We start from the raw sequence: 23,658 nt of genomic DNA on the forward strand, positions 1-23,658 counted from the left end.
CCAGTGTGTCCGAATACCACACCACAGGCAGTTCATGGCATGGCTCTTCAGTCTAGCTGAAAGTGGCCAGATACTGCGTGCAGGGTAGAGGTCCTGCGAACCAGAGCAAAAGGTGCAGGAGCAGTTCAACTTCTATGTACAGCAAGGTGGATTGTACAAAAGCGAATAAGCGCTTAGGAGCTGAGACCGAGTTGGGAGCAAGATTGAGAAACGAGTACTGAAAACCAGGAGGGTGACCTGTGGGCTTATTAGTTACATGAAAGTGCTGTTGTGTTTTTTAATTCTTTGTTTCCAAAAATGGTGCTCTCTTGTGTACCAGGCTGTCCTTTGAACAGTGCCGGAGATTTTGAGGAAAGCTTGGCAGTTCCTGCCAGAACTGTGGAGTCTCCGCTGAAAACGAACGAGTGACTTGTTACAGCAAACATCCAGACTATCCCCTGAATCCTAACTGGGCTCCAGCAGCCAGCACTGGAGAGGACAGTACCAAACAGGCGTTGCGTCCATTGACGTGAAGAAAGGGTAGCAGGCTTTTCTGTGAAGAGAGTAGTTACTAAATCCTGGTACTTGCAGTGACCCAGAAGAATTGTATTTCGGCATGTTAGATGGACATGGCCTTTCTTCTGAGAGATTAGAGAAATGGGGCTTTTTGGCAGGACCTTAAAGATAAGTCTTGTCAGGTAATTACTTACATCAGAAAATTGTAAAGGAGAATTTTGGAGTCAACTAGAACTGATGGTGTGATTTAGCCCATGTCACTCCGTGGTTAATTTCCCAGGTGCCTGTTTGTGTGTAACAAATCACACACATGTGACTGTTAATAGCTTCTTCAGTGCTTTTGATCTCTTGCTTTATTTCTGCCATTCCTAAAGAAAGCACATCTTTTAGATCTGTTTTGGCGTTCAAAAATCAAATTAAGTTACTGGGGGGGGGGGGGGGGGAAGGTCTAAATTTAGTCAGATTGTTACTAGGCATCTGAAATCATCTACCCCAGAGAGAAGTGTGGGGGTGGGGGTGGGTGGCAATCTTATATCTCTTGTTCTGCCATTTGTGGTCAGATTCTGGTTTTGAGATCAACAGGAGAACTTACGTTGATTTTGTTGGTTTCTGTCAGATCATTTTTTCTCTTTCTGTTTCACTACTGGGATATCCCCATAGCACTGGAGTAAAGAAATTAGATTTATTGTTGGTTTTCAAGAGCAGAAGAGCGAGCAGTTGGTTTCAGATATTTAAGTCTTTGGAAAAGCCTCACTGGCATAGGAATTCTAGGCTAAGGAATGGAATTATGCATTTTAGTTTGACATTCTTCATGTTTGTTTAAAAAAGCTGTGGAAGACAGGGAGGGTAAAGGTTAAAATAATATTAACTGAGCCCTCCAAATCTATCAGTTTCATTCTTCTTTTCCTGAGTATTACTGTAATCAAAGTAAGTAGTTAATCAGAATCAGAAAGACATATTAGCATTGCTGACATGGATTTGTCAATAGTGAATTGGGAGGGTGGAAACTGGAGAAAAAAAACCCCAGAACAATCCAGCTTTTGGCTCAGACCACATTGCCTGAGATATTTGTATTAATATTGTTCTGTAAGAAATTCTGTTAACATGAAATCTTTCTAAAACCTGAATTCTGTTGTGAGCTTAACAGTAAAATAGTTTCCTAAGACTGCTTGTACTGAAAAATTCAAGGAATTTATAGTTTTATTTTGACATTCACTTGAAAGCATTTGGATGATTACACACGCAGATGATGGTGTATCAAAAAGGGTCTTTGTTAGCCTTTCCGTCGTGCCACATACAATCGAAGTGATGCTTAGGATGTGTTTTAGCAGTGTCATGCCCCGGCATCCCACAGTGCTTGGTTTCTTTTTGACTAGCCGTGGCGCTCATTACGCTAGGCTGGGGAAAGCGACCTGATGGTGAAAAGAGTTAAAATAAAAATAACATTGCTGCAAACTGACTTAATGAGATGTAGCACATAAATAGTAATATTTCTGTTATCTGACATTTGCTGTGTTCTGGTAGTGTGGTGATATCAGACCTGAGTAAGTTACTAAGCAGAGAGAAATTAAAAAAGCAAAAAGATTGGCTACATCATCTAGTCCAGCCGCTTCTAGTACAGAAACATGCTTTGTCTGGGCAAGTTTTACTGACCCCAGTCTCTGGCTTCTGTCTCTTGCCTGGGGATGTTTTTGTGGCATAGCTGTTCCTCCTCTTTCCCCTACTAGTACATTTTTGGTGTCAGTCTCCTTTCTCCTCCTCCTTGGCACTTGAGAGATTTCTGCGAAGACTGTCAGTTGTTAGTTCTTTTTGCTGCCGAGGGAAGGAGGTGAAGGAAGGCAGCGTCATTTTAGAGACAGGGAAGGGGAGAGGCGACAGGATGGGAAGAAGTGTGAATGCTGCACCTTAAGCTGATACTTCTGGACTCTGTGTGCTAAAGTAACCTCTTTCTGCTAGCAGGCAAATACTGATATACCTGGCATTTGCCAAGAGTCCCTCCCCAAGCCCCTGTGTGAAAGGTGTGCTAATGCACTATAATTTTGATGCTCTGATAGGACATTGTTTTTTGTTTAAAATAAACTCCTTGTCACTGCAAGGGCAGCTCTTCTCTGTGTATAATCCATGGCTTTTTTTTTCTTAATGCCATATCATATCACAGTCTGAAACAAAAATTGGCTACTACTTTTGTTTCTTATTAAACTGAGAGATGCCTCAAACACTGTATCTAGGATCGTGAAAAGTAAATCAGCCAGTCAATTTTATTTGTAATGCAAAGACATTATTTAACCCCCACTCCCAATTTAATCTTGTCTTTCATCTAAAACCATACAGTACATGAATGGAAAGTCAGTTGCTCACAAATCCATTGCTGTGCAGTCTTTTACATAAACAAAGTCATAAGGATAAGCAAATGCCTTCCTTCTAATTAGCATTGTGTTTTGTGGTTCCATACATTCCAAAATGTAATAGACAGCTAGGGTGCCTAAAATAATCCCAGAGAAAAAACTTCTGTGCCACAAAGATAGGGGTGGGAGGGAGAGGAGGCAGGAAAATCTGTTGTCTGTGTTCTTGGAAGCCTTTTTCTATCTCCCATTTGGATACTGTCAGCTTCTTTTACACAAACATTACAGCATCCAAGGGGAATTAGAAATACTTACCCATGACCACAATGTCAGATCTTAGGTTTGTCAGGAGAAAGCAATGCAAAAGCAGGATCTTGGACCCGCTGCTTTCATTTTGGTTTTAGCGTGCTGATAAATGCCTCCTAATGCTGGAAAGAGGTAAGGCTGGCTGTCTAGGTGGAATACAGGAAATTTAAAAGTCTTACCTCATAGATGTAAAATGGTTTCTGGATCTGTAAAAGTGCTGCGTAAGTCCTAAGTAACAGTTATTGTCTGTTGCGATGTCTCTGAAATTACGCAACATCTTCCCTTTTATACCAGTCTTTTATGAAATGGCTAGGGACTGCTCAGGACAGGGATATAAAACTGAGATGCTGCTGGTCATATGGCTTTTAACTGAGGTAATATTGCTCAAACTGAGCCTTTTAACTTCAGCGAGATTTTTTGTAAATGTACCTTATCACAACATCAATGAAAAAGAGGAAAGGCAAAACTTTTCACTGCTAAGTTTTCATTGTTTTCTATCCCAGCCTTTTTGCACCAATCCGTGCCATACCCTGAGTTGTGACCGCAGTGTACTCTGTGTGGGGTTGAACAAGTTGGAAGCCCGTGAGCTCAGGAGCCTGCGTGGCCGTGTCACTGTACTTGCACTCCAAGGAGTCAGCAGTGTAGGTACAGCCCGGTCATATCCAAACCACCTACACAGCTGATGTGGTTGCAGGGCTGGACCAGGCTTCAGCCCTTTTCAGGTGGGAATGTATATTGTAACTCTTATGCTTCCATCTAACCCCTTCCAAAATCAAGGCAGACTAAAATCCAGTTCATAGGAAAAAGCCTTTACCTAAAGGCCAGACAGCTACAGGGCAGGAACAACAGCAGGTTGTGTGGGTTTTTTTGGTGGTGTGGTTTTTTTTTTTTCTTCTTTCTTTTGGTTTTTTGTTTTGTTTTGGTCCCCCCCCCCGTTGCTAAGTGGAATGTAATCTATGTTGCCAAAGCCCATCAGCTAAAGTTGTGATTTTGGGAAATGAAAACAAATGAGCTGTGTCATACAGCTGCACAGTCTCCTTGAGGTGCAGATCTGCTGGCTGGACGTAAACCAAAGCAGTCGGTTTTGCCATGCAAAGTATGTACAGGTTCCTAATGCTTGCACCTTGGCCCAGTATATAGGTGAGAAAGACGTAGGAGAGAGCCAGCGCTTTGAAACTGATCTTGATGAACCAGAAATGAGCTGCCAATATTTAATGGTGAAGATAATTAACTATTGGAACAACATACGTAGGGGATGTGCCTGGACCTTTATGATGTGAAATCTTTAAGTCTAAATTGGACACCTTTCAAAAGAAGGTGCTTTGGCTGAACTGCCTGTCCTTGGGCTTTGTACAGGAAAACAAAATGTCCTGGCCTGTGCTGGACATGAGGTCAGACCAGTTCAAGGATGGACAGTTTCTATATGCTGCTCCTCTTCTGAAGTTCTACTTCTGCTCTCTGGGCCACCACAGTGTTGTTTTTGCAATACTGCACTTCACAGAAAGGTCCTGGCATGGCTCGGTGGCTTCCCCATGACACATACACCAGTGCCCACCATACAGCTGGTGTGCTGACCACTCAGCCTCCCCACCGTTAGGCATAGCTCCCTTGTAGTTAGTTACTGGTTGACCATCTGACAGTAAATGACCGTCATGATTCCTTCTGACTTCTGGCACCTTGGGAACCCCACAAAGAAAGGAAGACAAATGAAACATTTTCATCTTATCCTCCCAGGATTCCCCAGAGGCGGGCATCTGTAGCAGCATAAGAAAGAGGCTTGTTATGTGCCTGGTCCATTTGTCGGGAGCCTTCCCGTGTCTCTTGGCCAACGTCGGCAGAAGTCGCTCTCATTAAAAAAGTGTTAGGAATGCACCAGTGGCAACTCCACTAACAGCGAGCAGCTGTTCTGGTGATGCCCTCCAGAGATGTGGCTCCTGCAATCTGAGCTGCTTCCTTTTTCCATACACAAGTAATTTCCCAAAATACTTATCATGGGTTTGATCTTTGCCTGAAACTGAATTTTCTTTTCTATGGCTGGAACGACATTGCTCTGGATTTGGAAAGTCTGAGACTTTTCACTCACCAGATGAGTGTGTATACATGTAAAATACTGGTATGTCTTTCCTTTCAGTTTAGTTAGACACACAAATATTGTTAAAAATTTAAATCTAAAAGTCTTATTTAAATATTAATCTCTTACAAGGGGTCTAGCATGCCCATATAAATGTAGTTAAAGTATAATATTTTCATGAATTAGAATTGTTTGTAAATTGCCAGTGTCTAGCAATATAAAAAGACCCTGCATTTGTATCTTAAAATATCATGAAGTAGCATTAGAGCTGAATTTTTAACCTTTCTTTTCCTACTTTTTTTTTTTTAAATGTGTGGTTGCCTGTTTTTAATGTTGCAGCAATAGTTTGTGGCCCAGAAATAACAGTGTGCTAACTATGAAAGTTGGAGTGACTCATGGCTGACTTGAGAACTTTATTCACCATGTTTCGCCTTCAGGAGACTGTCACCATAACAGTGCTAGCAGCAGCCCCACCAGGCTCCTGGGCAGTGCAGAAAAAGGCCAGAACTATCTGTTCTCATCACACACACAGAGCTGTTTCAATGGAAAACCTGAGCTGCTGATATTCCCATAGAGATCAGCCTAGATCCATGATAGAACTTCTCAAGGACTTACGTCTTCAATTTTCTTAGCTATTTTCTGCAACTCTCTAAACAAAAATATCCATGCTCCAAATTCAGAAAGGTCACTGTCCTCAACCACAAATTTAATTAACAGCTTTCCCCTTCTACTGACTTTTTTTTTTTTCACTTTAGTTAATTTTAACACAGTGTCCCATGTTAGGAGCCTTTAGTTTCTACTTGAGGGAGTAGATGCTTGCATGAGTGGCCCCAGGGAAGTGAAGCTCAGTAAATGATCACCAGTGGGAGACAGGGTTATACATGGCATTACACCGTGGAAAGCTTCCGATCTCCTGTTGCAGACAAAATGTCTACAACAACAATAGTAGTACTTTCCTAAGTTCCTGCATTTTGCAGATGTGAAGCTCAGTTTCTACAGGGGACGCCAGGCTGTTTCGAGGGAGCTCATAGTGCTGTCTTTTTGCTGCTGCTGCTAATTTTTGTGAGCACCATAGAATACAGTAGAAAATTGAAACTGTGTGAAAGATCAACAAATCAGTGTAGAATGTCACGCAGCAACATCTGTTAACTTTGGCTCTATCTCATATCCTCCTGACCCCTCCTTTCCAGCCACAAGTCTCCTGTTTTGTGAGAGCTCAGAGTGATAGGGACTGGGGGATTGGGGAGGGAATGTCTAGCTGTTTCTCAGTGGTCTGAAGGGCTTGCAAAAGTACCATCTGGAATGAAAGTTTTATGTTTGTGTGTTTCTATATTTTTAGTTATGAAACAAATGGGAATTTGCTGAATGAATTAATTGTATTGCGCTGTAAAAGTCTATCTTGAGAGCCATTATATATGGGAGCTTACAAAGCCTGCAGAGAGAAATGAAAGCGGCTTCCCTTTCTAATTAGGGCTTTCAGGAAATAATTGATTACAGAATCAAATAGGGTTGCTCAGAGACATTTGTTTGATATTACTTCTGATAAACGAAATTTTTACCTAATAATAATTTTACTAGTGACACTGGAAGCAGCTGCACTCTCTAACGGTAAGCCTGCCTTCAGTAAAACTTTCCTCTTTCCTTCATACCTTGTCCAAACAGTTATAGCTAATGAAACATTACTTCCAAACTGTAGATCCCAGTAAAAAATTTAAATCATGAAGAAATGAGTGATATAATAGACAATAAGTTCCTAATGGGATGGTCTTTGTCCGGACCAGCTTAATGGTATAAACTTGTTCTTGCATTGCATTAAAAAAACCGTCAAACCAAAACCTTGACCTGCTATGTAGAATTGTTTTGTTTGTTTGTTTGTTTTTTTTAATAGGGTCAGCATATTTCACTAGCTCCAATTCAAAAGCTAGAAGAAGCTTTGTATGAGTATCAGCCTCTGCAAGTGGAGACATACGGACCACAAGTTCCAGAGCTTGAAATGCTGGGAAGGCTGGGGTAAGTAACACAGCAAGTTTTAATTCCCATTTCATGGCATTATAGTTGGGACTGTTACCATCTTCACTTTGCCAGCGTGTAGGGTTTGGGGTTTTTTTTCTCTTTTTTTTTTTTAAAATTTTTTTTTTTAAAGGATCTTAACGAAATATTAGACTTCCTGCCCAACCAACATTTTGTTTGGGTGGATAAGCTGAAATTTTTGGTCCTCTAGCCTTTATAGATCTATTGAGAGCTGGACTGGATTGCATTAGTGTTTTTAAGGTTGTCCTTGGCAGTCGCAGTGAAGTAGCTGTTCATTTTCAGTTGCACGGTATTAAAAAATAAATAAATAAAAATCTGGGGCTTAATTTACCCAGCTGTAAGCCAGTAAAAATATTAAAGTTGGGCTGTTTGCCATGGAAAAGGGTAGATTTACTTGTCGACTGCTGTCTACAGTCAAACTGCGCTTGTGAGAAATGAAGCACAGAGCTTAAGTTTGTCAAAAAATATAATGCAGGGCTGGTCCAGCAGCTTGGCGGCATCGTGGTGTGCAGCCATGTTTGGAAGGGAGTTTGAGAGCCTGCTGTGCCCGGGTAATGGAGGCTGGGAAGTCCAAAAGTGACGTGTTTGCTCTCTAGAGAAATGTTTGTAGCTGAAATGCCACCTGAAAACATACAGCTACTGGGATAGTGAGTGTCACCCAACTCGTCGTGGCCTAACTTTCAAGGTCACAATTGCTTACAGTGGCTGGAAAACTACGTGGCAGGATGAATGTGCAGACTGGCAAGGCAAGAAAGAATTTAAAAAAATAACAGTTTACTTTTGACTGTGCAAGTTGGGAAAACTGAAGCCACAAAGTACTGAACAAAGTTGAGACATGTTAGTATGCAGTTTCAGAGACCACTGAAATCCAAACAGGAATCCCATCTAGTTCACTGGCACGGGAGAAATTGTATCTCATCGAGAAAATGATAGAGGTAGATAGACTTTTTAAAGTAAATAAGCAACCTAATGGCATTTCAGAAAATTCAAGGCTGTCTGGAATTGAGGTTGTCTCCATTTTTATTGTTTCTGTGTCCTCCTGATGCCTGTAATTTTTATTATCTGATATCAAGCTTCTGAGACCAAATATTAATTAGCAGTTTAAACTTGGGCAGAGCCAGACTCAGCCTTCACCACCTGTTTGGATGAAGCACAGCTGTGAGGGACCTCCCCTGCGAGGGGAACTTGGAGGCCCTCTCAGCCCTAAGCCTCATCACAAATGAAAATGCCTGGGGGGAGAAAAAGATGACTTGTGCAGGGAGGATTCCCAGTCCCTGTCCCTTTGCCTGTGCCCCTGTAAGGTGCGTGCTGCTGTCCGGATCCGGCAGGAGCCCTGTGCGATCCGTGTCCATCCCACCTGATTGCCTGTGACACCGGTTCGAAGGCAACCCAACGCTTTGCAAAACAAAATCCTTTAAACACTGCAGTTGCGTTGCAGCGTCGCTGCGTGAGCGTATTTGCAGCAGGGTTTGCGAACAACACTCGCAGTCTGTTCTCGGAGACACGTTGACACGCGTGTCGCTTTACTCCTCCGAGCACCAACAGCCAGGGTTGTTCGGCTTGGCTCTGGGGGTGCTGGGAGGGTTGAGAGCGGCAGGGGTGCTGGGTGGCTGTGGGAGCGAGGGGAGGTGCGTGGGTGGGTCGGTGGTGCCCACCAGGAGAGGAGTTCTGAGTCCTGAGGCTGTTTGCAATTCCAAAACAAATTCATCGATATGCTGTGGGTTCCCAGCCGGTGCAGCTCTCACCCTGTTCCATGGGGTGTCTGAAATACCTTAAACCATGCAAGGCTATTCGTTTATATATTTGTGTTTCTGTGTTTATATGAACTCATGCGCATTTCCTGTTGATGATGAATGCTTAACTAATGTGCCTGGGTCCCTGCTTTGGGTTTTTTCAGGCAGCTGCATACAGCTGCCTGGGTGAGGCAGAAGAGCTGGGCACAACATTATCCACCCCCGTAAATATTTTTAGTTTCCTCTTCATTTGCATTCATACAAGGACAGGTTAAATCCAAAATTATTTAATTTTTCTTGTTTTTTGTTTCTCCCTCTTTTCATATTCTTGTTAATAATTTTGCAGCCTGGCTATTTATTGCTGCTAAATAGCTCCCTCATATGTGCAGGCTATTATCATCTCAGTTTCTGGAGCCAGAATTATTGCAAAGACACTGCCAGCCTGGAGACTTTGAATTCACTTCTGGTAGCATAGTTTATTGACTTTTTTTTAAAAAGATGTAGTTTATTATCTTCAAAACAGTAGAATGGGCTTTTTGAATATTCACATCTTAACCTCTTACCTTCTGCAAGACTCACTTTAGGTTTCAGCATCAGTGTTGCTTTTCTTTCTTAGTAAACTGCTGTAATGAAGGAGACAGCTGACAAGAAGGTTTCTAGCAAAGAGCAAGAAAAAGGGTGAATCCTTAAGGGATCATTTAGAACATTCATTAAGGATCTTTTATAATTTAAAAAAAAATTGCTTTTTAAGATGACTTGTATTACTTGCTTATTAGGCTTTACAAAAAACTTTGCATGCCGTCCAATAAACTTGATTCTCCATCCTCCCACTGCTCTTCTGTGTGCCTTTTGCATGTTTTGCAAAAAAGGAAATTTATGTTCAAACTGTTCTTATAAATTTGTTTTCAGTTTTTCTTGGGGCTGTAAATTTTCTTTTTTTCTGCGTAGTGCAGAAAAGCATGGACATCCTTATAATGCATTTTTTGCTATTGTGTTGGAAGTCTGAGAATAATGAAGAAATAGATTTTTTTTTAAATTTTTTTTTTTTTACCAACACACATGATTGGTATAATGTGTAGGGGTTTGTGTCCTTCAGGAGCCCTCCCCCAATTTTTTTTAATGGAGGATGATTTTCTGGAAGTAATGAAATATAGGCAATAATCCTGAATTACATGGCTTTCTGAGAGCAACATGTATTACACTAACTTGTAGACAGTATTTAACGTTAGGGCAGGGGGAGTGAAGCTTTGTGAGAGCCAGCCTCTGATAGAGGTTCCCTTGACTACATGTCTGTGGGGTTACTGCAAGGCAGTCTCAGTGGCTGATGGTCCCATGAATACAGACCGAACGTGCCAGGTTGCTGGTGGCTTGATCTGGGTGGTAAAGGTCACTTCGAGTGTTCAGGCTGTGAAGACCAGCTCACGCCGGTCTCGGCTGTCAAATGGAAACGTGACTTGAAGAAGGGGAGAAGATATGTAGTATGAGAGCATCTCCCAAACCTGTGGTGCTGTCCTTGGAGAAAAGCGGGGTCTCGGATCATGGTGACGTACCCGTCCTGGAGGCAGGCTCTACAGCTGCCTGTCCCTCCGTCGTGACTAGTAGTCCTGGGCCTGTGTGACTTGGGCACTTCTCTAAATTACTGAAGTGTCCGGTGACGTGCATTGGGAAATTGTTGGTTTCTGGGTAGGGTTGAAGGCAACCTGCTGATGGTGGTCGTGTTTAGAGAGCTATATCTTATCAAAGGCCCTGCTGGCATTTCTGCCATCACCAGAAGTGGTTAGGTTGGTGTGGTTTGGGTAAAGTGGGGAGCGTCATCTTTTGGTTCAAATTGGTCCAAATCTGTTGAACTGCCAAAGTCCTTGCAAGGCTGTGTGACCTACCATGGCTTTCGGGGAGAGGAGCTGTGTGGTTGAGAAGGAGAGCACGAGTGCCTGGATGCTTGGGCACTCACTGCCATTACTTTACTTTGAGGTTTTCTGAGAGGGGCAAAAAAGGCCTGTCTCTTTTTTTGCTAATGTTTTAGCTGAGCACACTGAATTTGTGTGGTTGGAGGTCTGGATTTTTCTTACTGCAAAACAAAAGAAATGAAAAATATAACAAACTCTGACATGCCAAGTAGTGAAAGACCAAAACAGGATGGGGATGGAAATTAGTTTGTTGTTTTAAAAATGTATGTTTGTTATGTAGTTTTGATTTAAAAAAAAACAAAAACAAAAAAACCCTCAGGATCAAAATGATGTTTGTTTGAGGTCCTGAAAAATGTAAAGACATTCTTGGCACTAATTGTAAGTATGTACAGCTAGCAGGAACGGCCACACAGCATTCTCACACCAAGTATTTACAGCTGTGGAAGAGCCATACACCAGCTACTTAAAAACTGACTGTAAATCAAAAATCTGCTTATGTGATTAACATTTTGGGTAAAGATGTGTGAACTTCATGTCTCAAAATTTAGAAACAGTCTCTTGTAATCCAAAGTGGATCGTACTCTTAACACAGCACCAGTCCTATTCTCGCCATTCTCACAAAATAGGGTAATTTACAAGTAAGATTAAAAATGTCTGTTTGCACTCCACTCAAAAATCCTCTGCCTTAACAGAGAACTTTTGTGCAGACCTTGTAATCAAGTCAAGCCTGGGCTGCTTAAAATAAAATTGTGTTTGCCTACTTAACTTTGTCTGGAGAGATACATCCTGAGTATGTACACATGTATATAAAAAATTGAGTTTACTCTGAAAATCTTTGCTTTTCTTTAGGGAAAAATGTGACTTCCCTTTGATCTACCAACTTGTTTTCATGTATAACCACATTGTTAGGGGCACTCTGGTTAATTAGTGTTTTGTTTAAATATGATGCAAAAATAAAATTCAGTGGTGAACAGTAATCTAATGGGGATAGGTAATATACTTTGATAATTTAAAAGTTAAATCTAAGCAAAATGTCATTTTAAGAGTTGAGGGTAAGTATTGAAGCAAAATCAGAGTGCTGTGGCAGTCTGTACATGCAACGAACATGTTTTAGCCCACTGTGCTTTTATAACAAACTGAATTGATTCATTCTTTTTTTTCCTAGTGTAGGACAGCTCAGTCATTTTGAATTTTGAATTAAGATGAGGAGGTTGGATTTCATATCTGTTAGAGCTTTGTTAGCATTCGATTTTTAACCTTTATTTCAAGTGGAAAATTTCTGCATATTTCTTTGTTGTACAATGTTGTAGTGTAATTTGAAACACATGTAGAGTTCTGGCACTTAATCTAGAAATGACTCGTGTAACTCCTTTGCTGTCAGTCATACTGGGTTTTTTTGTTTTATTTTGTTTTTTAAGGGAGGCAGTAGTAAGGATGGTCTCCAAACTATTCTTAAACCATAGTTGATCTAGTCTTTGGCTGGATTAGTTTTTGCTAAAACCCTGTCAGTGTCAGTGTTGGGTTCAAGACAGTGAAATAACTGAGAATTGATTTTGAATGGGTGACAGGACCGCTGGGCTTTAAAAGTTGTAGCAGGTGATTTTTCACATCTGCTCTCTTTGTCATTGGGGTATGCAGATATTTCTTGAATCTTGGAAAAGGAGAAAAGCCACAAATGAAGGGCTTATTTGATCTGCTTTGGCCCATTGATTTTGAACACTGAATTCATTCTGCTCCTTTGAATAGAATATAGTTTCTCAATAAGCTCAGTAGTCAGAGTCAAAAGATTGAGTAAGAGCAAAGAAAGCTTGTCTTGCTTTGGAGAGCATGTAGAGGGCTGCGCTCCTTGCAGGAATTCTCTTGGCTACCAAGGCATATGGTCTGAATTTCCCAGTGTCTCCTGTTGCAGGGCCTGATCCTCAGTAAAGATTTCTGTTGGCTGCAATGCATTTTGAGTCAGGCACCTAATGAATGAGAATCAACAGGTAAGAAGTGATTACTGCTTTAAAGACACAGGTATATTTGTATACAGCCTTTCAAAGTGAAGTATTTTTTGTTCATTTTATCATGAATAATTGAATAAAACCCTATGAACGACAATAGAAGTACTATATGGGTACACTTTCTTTAGAATAGTGAATATGGCCGAGTGTGGTGTCTTTTTCAAGAGAGGACGGAACAATGAAACAGAACTGTGTGTAAACCATCTTAATTTGATTTGATGTAGAAACCATCTTGTATTGTTTTAGTGTACTACAGAAATCCTACAGGTTTCATCGTAGGATTTTGGAAGGATGCAAATTTAATATAGAGGAGATAGATTAGCACCAATTTTTCCAGCTGAATGGGAATCGAGGAAAGGAGCACAGCCTCTAGTAAGACTGAAATCTTACTGTTTAAGAAATCAGCTTTCTGGCAAAAATGTCTATGAACATTTCAAACGACACCCTGTAGTATATGGTGTTTTGCATGGAGCTCTTCTGTCAAGGTCATTAGCAATTGAATATATTAAAAGTGGACTGCTTATGAAACGGAGAGTTTTGCTTCCTGCCCGCCCACCTGTGGGTATAGTGTGGGTTCTGTAACTGTAAAAGGTCTCGTGAGGGTTATAAAAGCAGAGAATATGGAAAATATATAAAGAAACAAAGAAGGAAGCCTGCACACACCATGTAGTTTCTTATATGTAAAGTTGGCTGTAGTTGTATATGTACCACTAAATTAACCTCAAAAGCTGGCCATGACAGCAGAATGTCCATAGTAATTGTTTTTGTTGGCGTTTGGCTTCAAAATTAACTCATCGATCTAACATGAGTCTCTGTACTCGGAATACTGGTCTGGTAATGTTTTTTTACTTTTTCATGCAATCATGGAAAAAATATGTTTCTGCTCGAAGCAGTTGTCAAACAAGCTTCTTTCATCGACAATCAGACACAGGGCAGCTGAGTAAGGCTGTTTAGTCTAGAATAAATACTCGAGAGATTACAAGGTCGCTGTAGGAAATGTAATTATACCATTTATTCCAGAATAGTCTTTTTGTAGTGTGGGCTTGCAGAATACTAAATCATGCATTTATTAAAATACATATAATATGAAGAAAAAAAATTCAGAGCCTTAACATAAGGAATGGAGAATTGTCTGGCAAACTGTACTACAAGATTAACCAGTAAATATTTAAAATAGCTTCAAAAAATCAGGATGGTAATATTGGCTTTATTACTGAAAGTTGGTAGGAGGCAGACCCTGAACTGTCTCTGCAGGTGTAGAGGCAATGCTGCTAAGTAGGCTGCTGAAACAGTGTCAGGCAGAGCTGTCTGCTGATGGATTATAATGTGGCAGGAGGCATCCAGCAATTATGTGGGCCAAACGCCCTATTTTCTGCACTCTTTGTATCTCACCAAATCAAAGCCTTGTTACTACCAGCCACTTAACAATATCTGATTGTCTATGATAGTTCTTACTGTTACTGAAAGCCCTTCTTTGCTTTCATCCTTCCCTTCATCCCCTGCATTGATTATCACTATTGATGTATGGTTCTCCCGTGACTTTATATGTTCACAGACTTTTCTCCTTAATTGTCCTCCATCAGCTTTAAAAAAATATATATTTGTAAAAGTTAAGTTTTAGATCTTCTGTTGCTTCTCTGAAATTGTGGTAAGTTTGAGGTCAGTAGTTTATTTGCTTAGTGTTTTCTTTTTCTTTTACTTTTTTCCTTCCTTGCTCCTCCTGCACTCCATCATATTGCCCTTTTTGAGTCTTTCTCTGACTCCTCAGCCAGATGTATAATTGCATTGGGAATCGTGTAGTTGCCACAAGAAAAGCAGTAAGTTTTGCATGTGCATGAGTGCTCTTTGTTGCTTATCTTTCACTTCAGCAACAGAAGGGCCTTGGTGTCCTCAGCTTCTGTAGTTCTTCCCACCCCCAAAAGGCTTTCTTCCCAGTGTTGGACTACAGAGGCAGGAACACCTTAGCAGCGAGGAGCAAAGTCTGACCAGTGATGGTCATGGAGAATATGGGAGCTCATTGAGGACCACTGCTGAGACAAAGAGCTCTGCCTCTTGATCGACATCTGAGCATCACTCGTGCTTTGTACTTCGCTGTAAGGAACAGCAGAGAGGTGTCATGACAAAGAGTTGCTCTGGGGCAGTCTAGGCAAATGCTGTCGTGGTTTTCTGAATGGTCTGTTTGGAGGGACTAATCTTTTAAATTAATTATTTAGTCTCAGATCTCAGAAGGGTGAGGAACATCCTGTTCTGAATTTGCCCTCTAAGGCATTTGTAAAAATCTCTTGTAATAAAAATGCAAGAAGGAAGTCGGAGAAGAGGAAGAGAGAGAGGCTTCCTAGACTCTTTAACACTATTGTTTCAAGAAGGGTGAGTTATGTATAATGAAAATATTTAGACTGAGTGGGACAGCCAGCAAAATAGACCCCTGAAGAGAAAAATAAAGCCAGAAATGATGCATCTTCTTGACTTCAGCTGACACTGATAAACTTAGTTGTAAAGCAGCCTTCCAAACGAAAATTGTTTGTTCTAGTATCAAATGGCTGAAAAGGTGCACTACAAGTTTCCTGAAATGGCAGAGGGGAACATGGGGGGTGTCTTGCTTGAAGCTTTATGCAGCTTTTCAAGCTGTTGCTCAGGATTCTTTAACCCCTTTCAGATAGCTTTGTTGTAGCTTTATTCTTGATGAGTAATATTTCTAACAGGGACCAGGAGTCAACAATGTTTAAAGCTTCTCTGAGGAGTGCTAAGTGGTAGGAGTGAGGGATCTCTTCCTGGAGGAGCATGCCATCTGCCAAAGCCAGTAATTCCATTCATAAGTTTGATCCTATGTATATAACTATCTCACACCTGATGTGATGGATGGCAAGATTTTTAAGGGTTGGGCTGGTAGTCTCTGTTTTCTTATTTTGATAATGACCCTGATGTCCCTCAGATTAGATCACACTGGAGGAACTTTCTGGAAAAGTGGAACTGGAGAACTTTCCTAAGAGTTAATGGTATCTGATCACATGTGTTCTTTTCTTTATTTTTTCCTAGCTTCCTTTAAAAAAAAAAAAAGTAAATATCCAAGTCTTACACACCCTTCCATTCCAGCAGTTTGTGCATCTGTTCACTGATTGCAGTCACACTTCATGGAGCGGCAGAGATTTTAGGGGCAACTAAGACCCTAGCTGCTGCATGGAAAGAAGTGGTTGGATATGAAGGGGGACCCTAAAAGTACCTTGACTGCAAAAAGCCTGCCTGGTAAGCTTTATAACTTATTAGCCACTGAAGAAGCTGTACGGAGTGAGACACCTCATAGACATCCTAACTACCCAAGAAAAGCTGCAGTCGGAGCTTGTAAGCAGCCACAAGACCAAGCAGTAGGAAGTCAAACTGCATTAGTTCTGGTGTCATGGCACTACTTAAAAAAGGAGAGGAAAACTGAAGCTCTTTGGATCTTTGAAATTGGAAGATGTCCAAGGACAGATAAAAAGTTATTAGCCCAGGTGTCTTTTGTAGTTAGGTCAAGGGGGCAAAAAGGGAACCCAAGCTTTTTATGGACAAACCAACCAACCCTCTCAAAAGCATAGCTCTTCGTAGCTTTGTGTGTTCCAGACCCCTTTTATTCATCATGAACACTTAATGACATGAGGTGCTTTTAAAATCAGAGTCTCTTAAATGTGAGTATTTGCAGGATGGGGGGGTATAATCAAGGAATTCTGTAAATACTAGTCATTTATAAGCATCCACTACTTTCATTTCAAATCAGCCTCTGTATCAAATGATTGACATGTTACCTGGTTGCTTGACACCCACCATAAGGTTGCTGGAGATGCTGAAGCTGGCTTGCGGTGCTGTCTGGGCAGTGCTTTGCCTCAGCCAGTACACCCCACGGCAAGGCCAGTAGACCTGTCCATTTACACATGGGAAGCATGCGGCAGCACCTGCTTGAGCTGAGAAAGGGAGGACTGACCCCTGAACGGACTGGTCTTGTGAAGATTGGTGGCACTAAATGTACAGCTACAGAGGTGATTATTAGTTCAGCATTTTTAAAAAATGCCCCTTTTTCTTCTTTCTTGGGTTAGGAATGTAATACATGTTTCATGTCATGCTCTATAGCTGTTTTGGTTTTGTGGGTTTTTTCTTTTGTTTTTTGTTTTCTTTTTTTTTTTTTTTTTTTTTTTTTTTTTTTAGTGGGGCTGCTTACAGGGGGTTGACGAAAGTACCTGCAATTAAGTTGGTTGGCTGGAGATTATATACACACATTTAGGAACTGATTTTCATGGCTTTAGTTTTAAAGCCTTGCTAATAGTTAGTTGAAAACTGTTTTAGGTAAACAAGCCATGTAGTGCCAGGCTTCCAGAAAGAATTGAGTTGTTCACTTCTCTCTCTTCCAAATTGAGGCATTTGAGTTAGGCCACATTCCTAATAACAAAATAGGGGTTTGAACATAATCGGACTTCACAGATGAACTATTGCTCAGGCTTGAAGGTAACGCCACCATATTTTTGTTTCTTTACCTAACTGGTATTAAATGTAAAAACATAAATCCTTTCCAGTGGGAGAGGAGAAGGGGAGATGGTTTTCATTTGGCATAATTTCCTGTGAGACGTAGTTCTAAACAAGGCCCATATTTACACAAGACAATACAGTTTTACATGTACTAGTATATCCAGCACACTTTAAAATTGTTTAGCCAGGCCCAGGTATTAAATACCTTCACAATAAATGTGTTTAATAAAAGTAGATGAAGTTTGAAATAATTTTTGAATAATTTTACAGTAGAAACACCAGTTAAATCAACCCCATTGCAGTAATAAATGTCACAAAAACAATTAATTATACTTGCTTGCCACTGCAAAATCAATTGTGTAACTGTTCTTCTAAAACTGACTTTTACATTACTAAATCCTAAACACTACACTTCTGTAACTTGTCAGAATCAGGTTTTGGTTAATAGATATTTTCAGTGATGTAATGGGAACTTCTGGCATAGAGTCAGAATATAATGGACTGTGATTAATGTTTTAATAAGCACTTTTCTTCTACTTATGATGCAGCAGTGAAATGGTTTCCTGCTGAGATTGATAGAACAGCAGGTGTGCGTACATACTTTTTTCTTTCAGTAAGAATAAGTTTTTCAATTCTTCTGCTTGAAAATTTTTAATGTTTTTCCTTGAGTCAAATGCTACTGATTTGGTGTTTTCAGTTTGTTTGTTTTAAATCCAGCTATTGCTGATATTTGTCATTGGGAGGTGGAGGGTGCTATGGAAACCTTTTCAGTACTTAAAATATTGCTTTGCAAAAGAGGAAACTCATTAGTTTAAAAAAAATAGCTTTGATATATTGATGTTTTCTTCAGTGAAAGGATTTGTTTAAAAATAGTGTTAGAATAATTCAAAAGTGTGCAAGAACAGAGTATAGTGTTGAAAATATTAGCAGGTTAGATTTATTATTTAAGTTGATGTAATACACTTGCTACATGCTTGGTTACTTTTTGTACTGGAAGTGGTTGTGTTTTTCTATATTTTAAATATTTCTACCAAAAAAAAAAAGTTTATTTTAGTCACTGTTTTTAATGACATATCAATCCAGATTTGTTGCAGGGATAGGTTTTTTGCTTAGGGATCCAGTCATGTGTTGTCCTGATGTAGAAGTGGTGTTTCTTGTAAGATGCTGCTTAAGGTGAGCATATTTTCTATGCTCTTAATGCCCTACTAATATCAGGTGGTGGTTGTGTACTTGGTCTCCGCTATTCCTCTGCAGTGAAATATATGTAAAATATATATATATAATCACAGAGCATGAGGACTACCTTCTGTTGAAAACGAAGTAGTCTCTCTTCTTTCCTTCTCCTCTGTCCTTGTAGGCTGAATGGTAGCAATGAATATACACCTGTGATGAAGGGAGAGGAGAAGAGGGTGAACTCTGTAGAAAGAGGAGGTCCCATGTCTTGGGTATTGCTGGCATTAGTCCACTAGACAGGACTCCCCATGCCTCTGCTCTGTCATTCCAAAAAGTCAGGAGAACCTCTCTGGAAATAGAGGAGGTGCTGTGGTCTTGGCTCCAATGTAGGCACTCCCCTCTCTTCTCTGGAGTCTGTTGACATGAATTGAGATTCAAGATAACAGGTAGTTTCTCCATCTCTTTGATCTTTCCCCTAAACCTGGGAATCTTACTGACTCCTCTGTTCTTAGGAGCATCAACCCATGCTTTAATTTTTCCATCAACTTTGGAAAAAATGCAGATATCCATATACTCATATTTTTAATATTTATTGACAATTTCTCAAACAGCCTCCATACCTTGGTTTTATGCCAACTGTCTGTACTGGGGTAAGAACTGCCTTGCATAGAGAAATTTACTTGTGTATTTCCTGTATTTGCTACTGCTGCATTTGTCTAGTTCTCCCTTAAAAAGATGCAGAAGGTGAGTTCTGGCTGCTATCTTTATTTCCTGACTCTTCCAGAATTCGTGAGGAAATGCTCATGAATAAAGCCAAAAAAATCTACACCTCTTCTCCCCTTCCTGTCATTAGAAGGTTCCTTCTCTCCTCCTCCTCTTTTCACATTTAGGCCCTGATGGATTGAGCAGACTTCTTACTCTGTGGTCATTGATTCTGTTAATTGTCAAAAAGTATTCCAGAAATGAGAGAGAAGAGATCTGCAGTCTGAGGCCATCTCAAAACTTGGAAGCATAAAGGCTCTGCTGTTCCAGACTCTCTTCAGCACACAGTTAATTTTGGAATGAAAAGTCCCACAGATACAGAGTCTGCAAACAATCTGAAATACAGAAAGAAAAATCTTGCCTTTTTTTTTTCTCCTTATTCCATGATGTAGGTGCATCCTGCTTTTTTTTCTCACCAGAAGAGAAGCATGTATTGTTGGGAAGGTGTGAGTACAATACAGGAGTTTGCTTTTAAGAGTCTGCTGTGAATGAGTAGTACTCTGCCTTAAGCAGTCCAGACCATAGGATCCTCCTTCTTCATCTTTTGGCTTTTGTCTAAGAGCAGTCACTGAAGTTAACTGTTTTTGTGAAACTTCTCTCTTGTTCTCACTCTCCCAGAAATTATCTATAGACTTTTTAGGTCTGCTCTATTCGCTCAATTTATCCAGCCCTTAAATGTGCTTGGAAAAGCATGGACTAGCAGAAGAACATATAAAACCAGTGTTGTCCAATTCTGCAAACATCTGAGCAATCAATAGTGTTGTAAGAGCTGGTACTGACCCTGGAGATGACAGCAATGATAATTCAGTGCAACTGCTATTTTCATGAGTTCTCGCAGCTAACGCCATCAGACTCCGTCCCTGCCTTCTCCTAAGAGCTGTAGGAAGTTCACGTGTTCCCTGACATTTTTTTGGCTCTAGTGTCAAAATGTTATTCTGAAAAATTCCCATTGAACTTGCTTGGGTGCTGAGGGTGGCAGATTTAGAAATAAATAAAAGCTCAACATAGGTTCAGTTCTGCTCCCGGCCCTGGCAGAGGGGATTTGTAGCGGCTTCAGTGGGAACAGGATTAGGCCTACAAAAGTGCCTTTAATGTTCCTACCCTTGGGCAGCATGTGTGGATACTACTTTCTTTTGTAACACAGTGGATGAACTGTGTGTGCTCACAGGCACTTTCATATAATTGAGGAGTGTGCTCGACATGGCTCAGGGATGTTTGCAAATGGAGCAAAGGAATGTGGCTACCTGTGTGACAGAGCCGCGGCAGTGAAGCAGCGTGCTAATGCTGCAGGCTGTTCATCAGGGTAATAGCTTGGCCGACTTAGTAGGTATTTGGCTTTACTGGGAGCTGTTGGCTGCTAGTTGACTTTCCTGTATTTCAAAACAGAAATGCTGAAAAACTGTCTGGAGCTATCTGCTAAGATCAACTGCCCATATGTACTACGGTAGCAGGTTTTACGGGCTGTCCGCCCTGGGAATTTTAAGATCAGAAAAGAAAATCAATGTCTCTTCTTTTAATGCTCTTCTTATCCCCTTAGAAAAATACTTTGTGAATGGGGTTAGCAAATAGATGAGATTTTGATACTCACGTATGGGTCCATTTAAAATCAGAGAATCATAGAATCATTGAGGTTGGAAAAGACCTTCAAGGTCATCGAGTCCAACCCTCATCCATGCCCACTAAACCAGGTTCTGGAGTACCCTGTCTATGCGCTTTTTGAATACCTCCAGGGATGGTGACTCAACCACTTCCCTGGGCAGCCTATTAATTTCATGCCTTCCTCATGCATGTGCGCACCTCTTGTTTCCACGGGAGTAGTGGAGCAGTAATAGAGTTTAATGTAAGTGTCAGCATCTGCCCAGCAGCCTTGCTGAGGGATGACAGGTAAGTGCAGCCGGGGCTCTAGTCCAGACCTCCAGAGAGGAAGCTGGTTTCACCACTACATTGCTGTCTTTGGGTGATCTTGGGAAACCTAGAAAGGTCAAACTTCTGAAATATATGGTAGTTATACATCTAAGCTCCTTATAAGCTTGTCCTTTTATTTTTTTAATTTTTTTTTCCCACTGGTGCTTTAGTTCATTATCTGCAAACTAAATGGGAATATCTGTTTTGAAATATCAGCATGAGGCTCTGGGAAGTACTTGCTACTTAGTAGAGAGGACCACAAGCTGGAATGGCTGGATGGAGGTGATAATACAGGCTGCTGGTGTTTTCAAAGAATAGCGCGCCCTCTTTTTTGGGCTGCTTTGAAGGATGGTTATTTGCAACAAATCCCAGAGTTTTTGTCGACTCATGACTTATATTTTGGTTTTATTCAGCATTTTTTTGCCCTTTCTGAGGACTCCAACAGCTGAAACAGCATCATCTTGCCACACGGCAGTTTCAGCTGAGTCTGGTGTTTGAAATGGCAACACTGCTAAATGTTTGTGACTTGTTTTTAGAACAGCATTTCAGCTGCCGGTTTCCTTAAGAAAGCAAAAACAATATGAAAAGCAAGAACTACAAATAAAGGAGAGGCTTTAAAATACTTTTCGTGCAAAAAAAAAAAAAAAATTAAACAAAAAGGGTTCAGAAGACATGCTAAATTTAGCAAAATTTCTTGAAGTAATAGGAAAGCAACATCTGAATAGGCATACGTGCTTCTTGATTCCCTTCACCTTCTTTCCTCCCCCTTTTCACCAAGCCACACAAACTCATTTATTACATTTTCTCTTAATGGGCTGTTTCAAAAAATTTTGCTTTTCCTCTGGTAAAACGTTTGGATGCTTGCAGAAGAATAGCTGCTACATGCTGGGTGTAAATGTGGGGGAGAATGAGAGCTCCCCAAAACTCTCTACTTCCTTGCAAAGTGGTGAAGAAACTGCAGTGGTACTGTTCATTCTTCCAAGGAAAGGGTAGAATTAAGGCATCAGAGTAACTGCTTTGAGGGCATGCTCTGTACACCCAGAAAAGCTGTAATTTCTGCTGGAATGATTTTATTGATATATATGTTTGTGTGTGTGCATATGTGTATACACATATATCATTATATATTATTTTACATTTACAATGTAATAACTCGTTGTTATTGCTGTCGCATTATTAGGTGTTTCTGTAGGTGTGTCAATGCATTGATTGTTTTAGCAACTACAGCTGAAGATAGGTGTCTTGCCCCAGAAGAGAGAAGCTAATGCTCAGAGAACTTACTGCAGAAAAACAGGTTGAATGCTGAATAGACAGAGGTAACATTTTCTAGAGCAACTAATTGAATGAAGAGTCTGTCCTGCTAGTTTTAATGAACTGTAGGCTCTGAATTGATTAAAAACACATACTAGCTTAGGATAATCAGACTAGAGAAGGAAAGGTGTTGGAAACACGGTGTTAGTGTAAAAGAACCTATCGGCGTATGGGGCAGCATGTGCTGTTTGGAAAGGTGCTTGCGGAGCCACAGAGGAAGAGACCGACCATGCAGAGAGATGGATCAGATCTGACCCTGTCGCAGATTCCTCTATAGCCTTTGTTAAATCAGGTCGACTAAAATCCTCAAAGGCAACTAAGCACCAAAATACCTTTGGAGTTTGGCTTCAGTCCATATGTAAATCCTTCTTTTTATTTTCCTCCCCATTCCCCTGCTTGATACTACTTTGTGTATGTATCCACCTTCTTAGCTACAGAAGTAACCAAAGCTCACATTTTGTAAGTGGGCCAGCATTATCTCTATGTTGTTTCCAGTATTAATTAATTCGTGTAGTGCTGTGTCTTGTGTGACCTGTGTTCTTTGCTTCTAGCTGCATGACCTTTGCTATTAAGCTGTCTCTAGTTGGAAGAAGTCTGTATTAGTGAGTGCTACAGATTAGCCTGAATAATTTATCTATTTCCCCAGCCCCCTCAGATTTTTTGACAGCTGTGCTTTTTATTTACAAGGGGTGTTTTCTATATTTTCTACTAAATTGTAGATGAAAGTTGTTGAGTATCACTGGAATAAAATGAGATCCCTGCAGGGAAAATACCTCATCGGATGATGAAACCCCATTTACACTTAGTTCTTGATCTATCAGTGTAAATCGTGCTTAAATATTCTTTGGTGTAGCACCTATGAAACTAATTTGAATGTGGTACTTAAAAAAAAAAAAAAAGCCTGTTTTTCTTATAAACCTAAAGGTGGGCTTGATCTTTCCTTTTCATTGAGGTGAGTCACTGAGGGATGTGTTAGTTCTTGGGGTAAAGAAATTTGAGACCAGTGTTGGTTAAACAAATCCGTAGAATATATTCAGCAGCAGTGCTTTAAATGGACAGAGCATATAGTGGGAGCTGTTGTACCCTAGTGGGATTAAGGGATAATAATTCTGATGCAACAAGACA

The 23,658-nt window shown here is 40.5% G+C and overlaps 1 protein-coding gene across 2 annotated transcripts in view; it reads left to right on the forward strand.

Moving 5' to 3' along the window:
- Window positions 1–23,658, forward strand: part of MNAT1 (MNAT1 component of CDK activating kinase) — a 127,184-nt gene that overhangs the window by 81,191 nt on the left and 22,335 nt on the right. For both annotated transcript variants that reach the window (XM_075029618.1, XM_075029617.1), the window contains one exon: window positions 7,103–7,224. In XM_075029618.1, the coding sequence (XP_074885719.1) occupies window positions 7,103–7,224 (122 nt within the window). The remainder of the gene's footprint in view (window positions 1–7,102; window positions 7,225–23,658) is intronic.

Source organism: Buteo buteo, chromosome 6 (assembly GCF_964188355.1).
Source record: "Buteo buteo chromosome 6, bButBut1.hap1.1, whole genome shotgun sequence".
Classification (NCBI taxonomy): domain Eukaryota; kingdom Metazoa; phylum Chordata; class Aves; order Accipitriformes; family Accipitridae; genus Buteo; species Buteo buteo.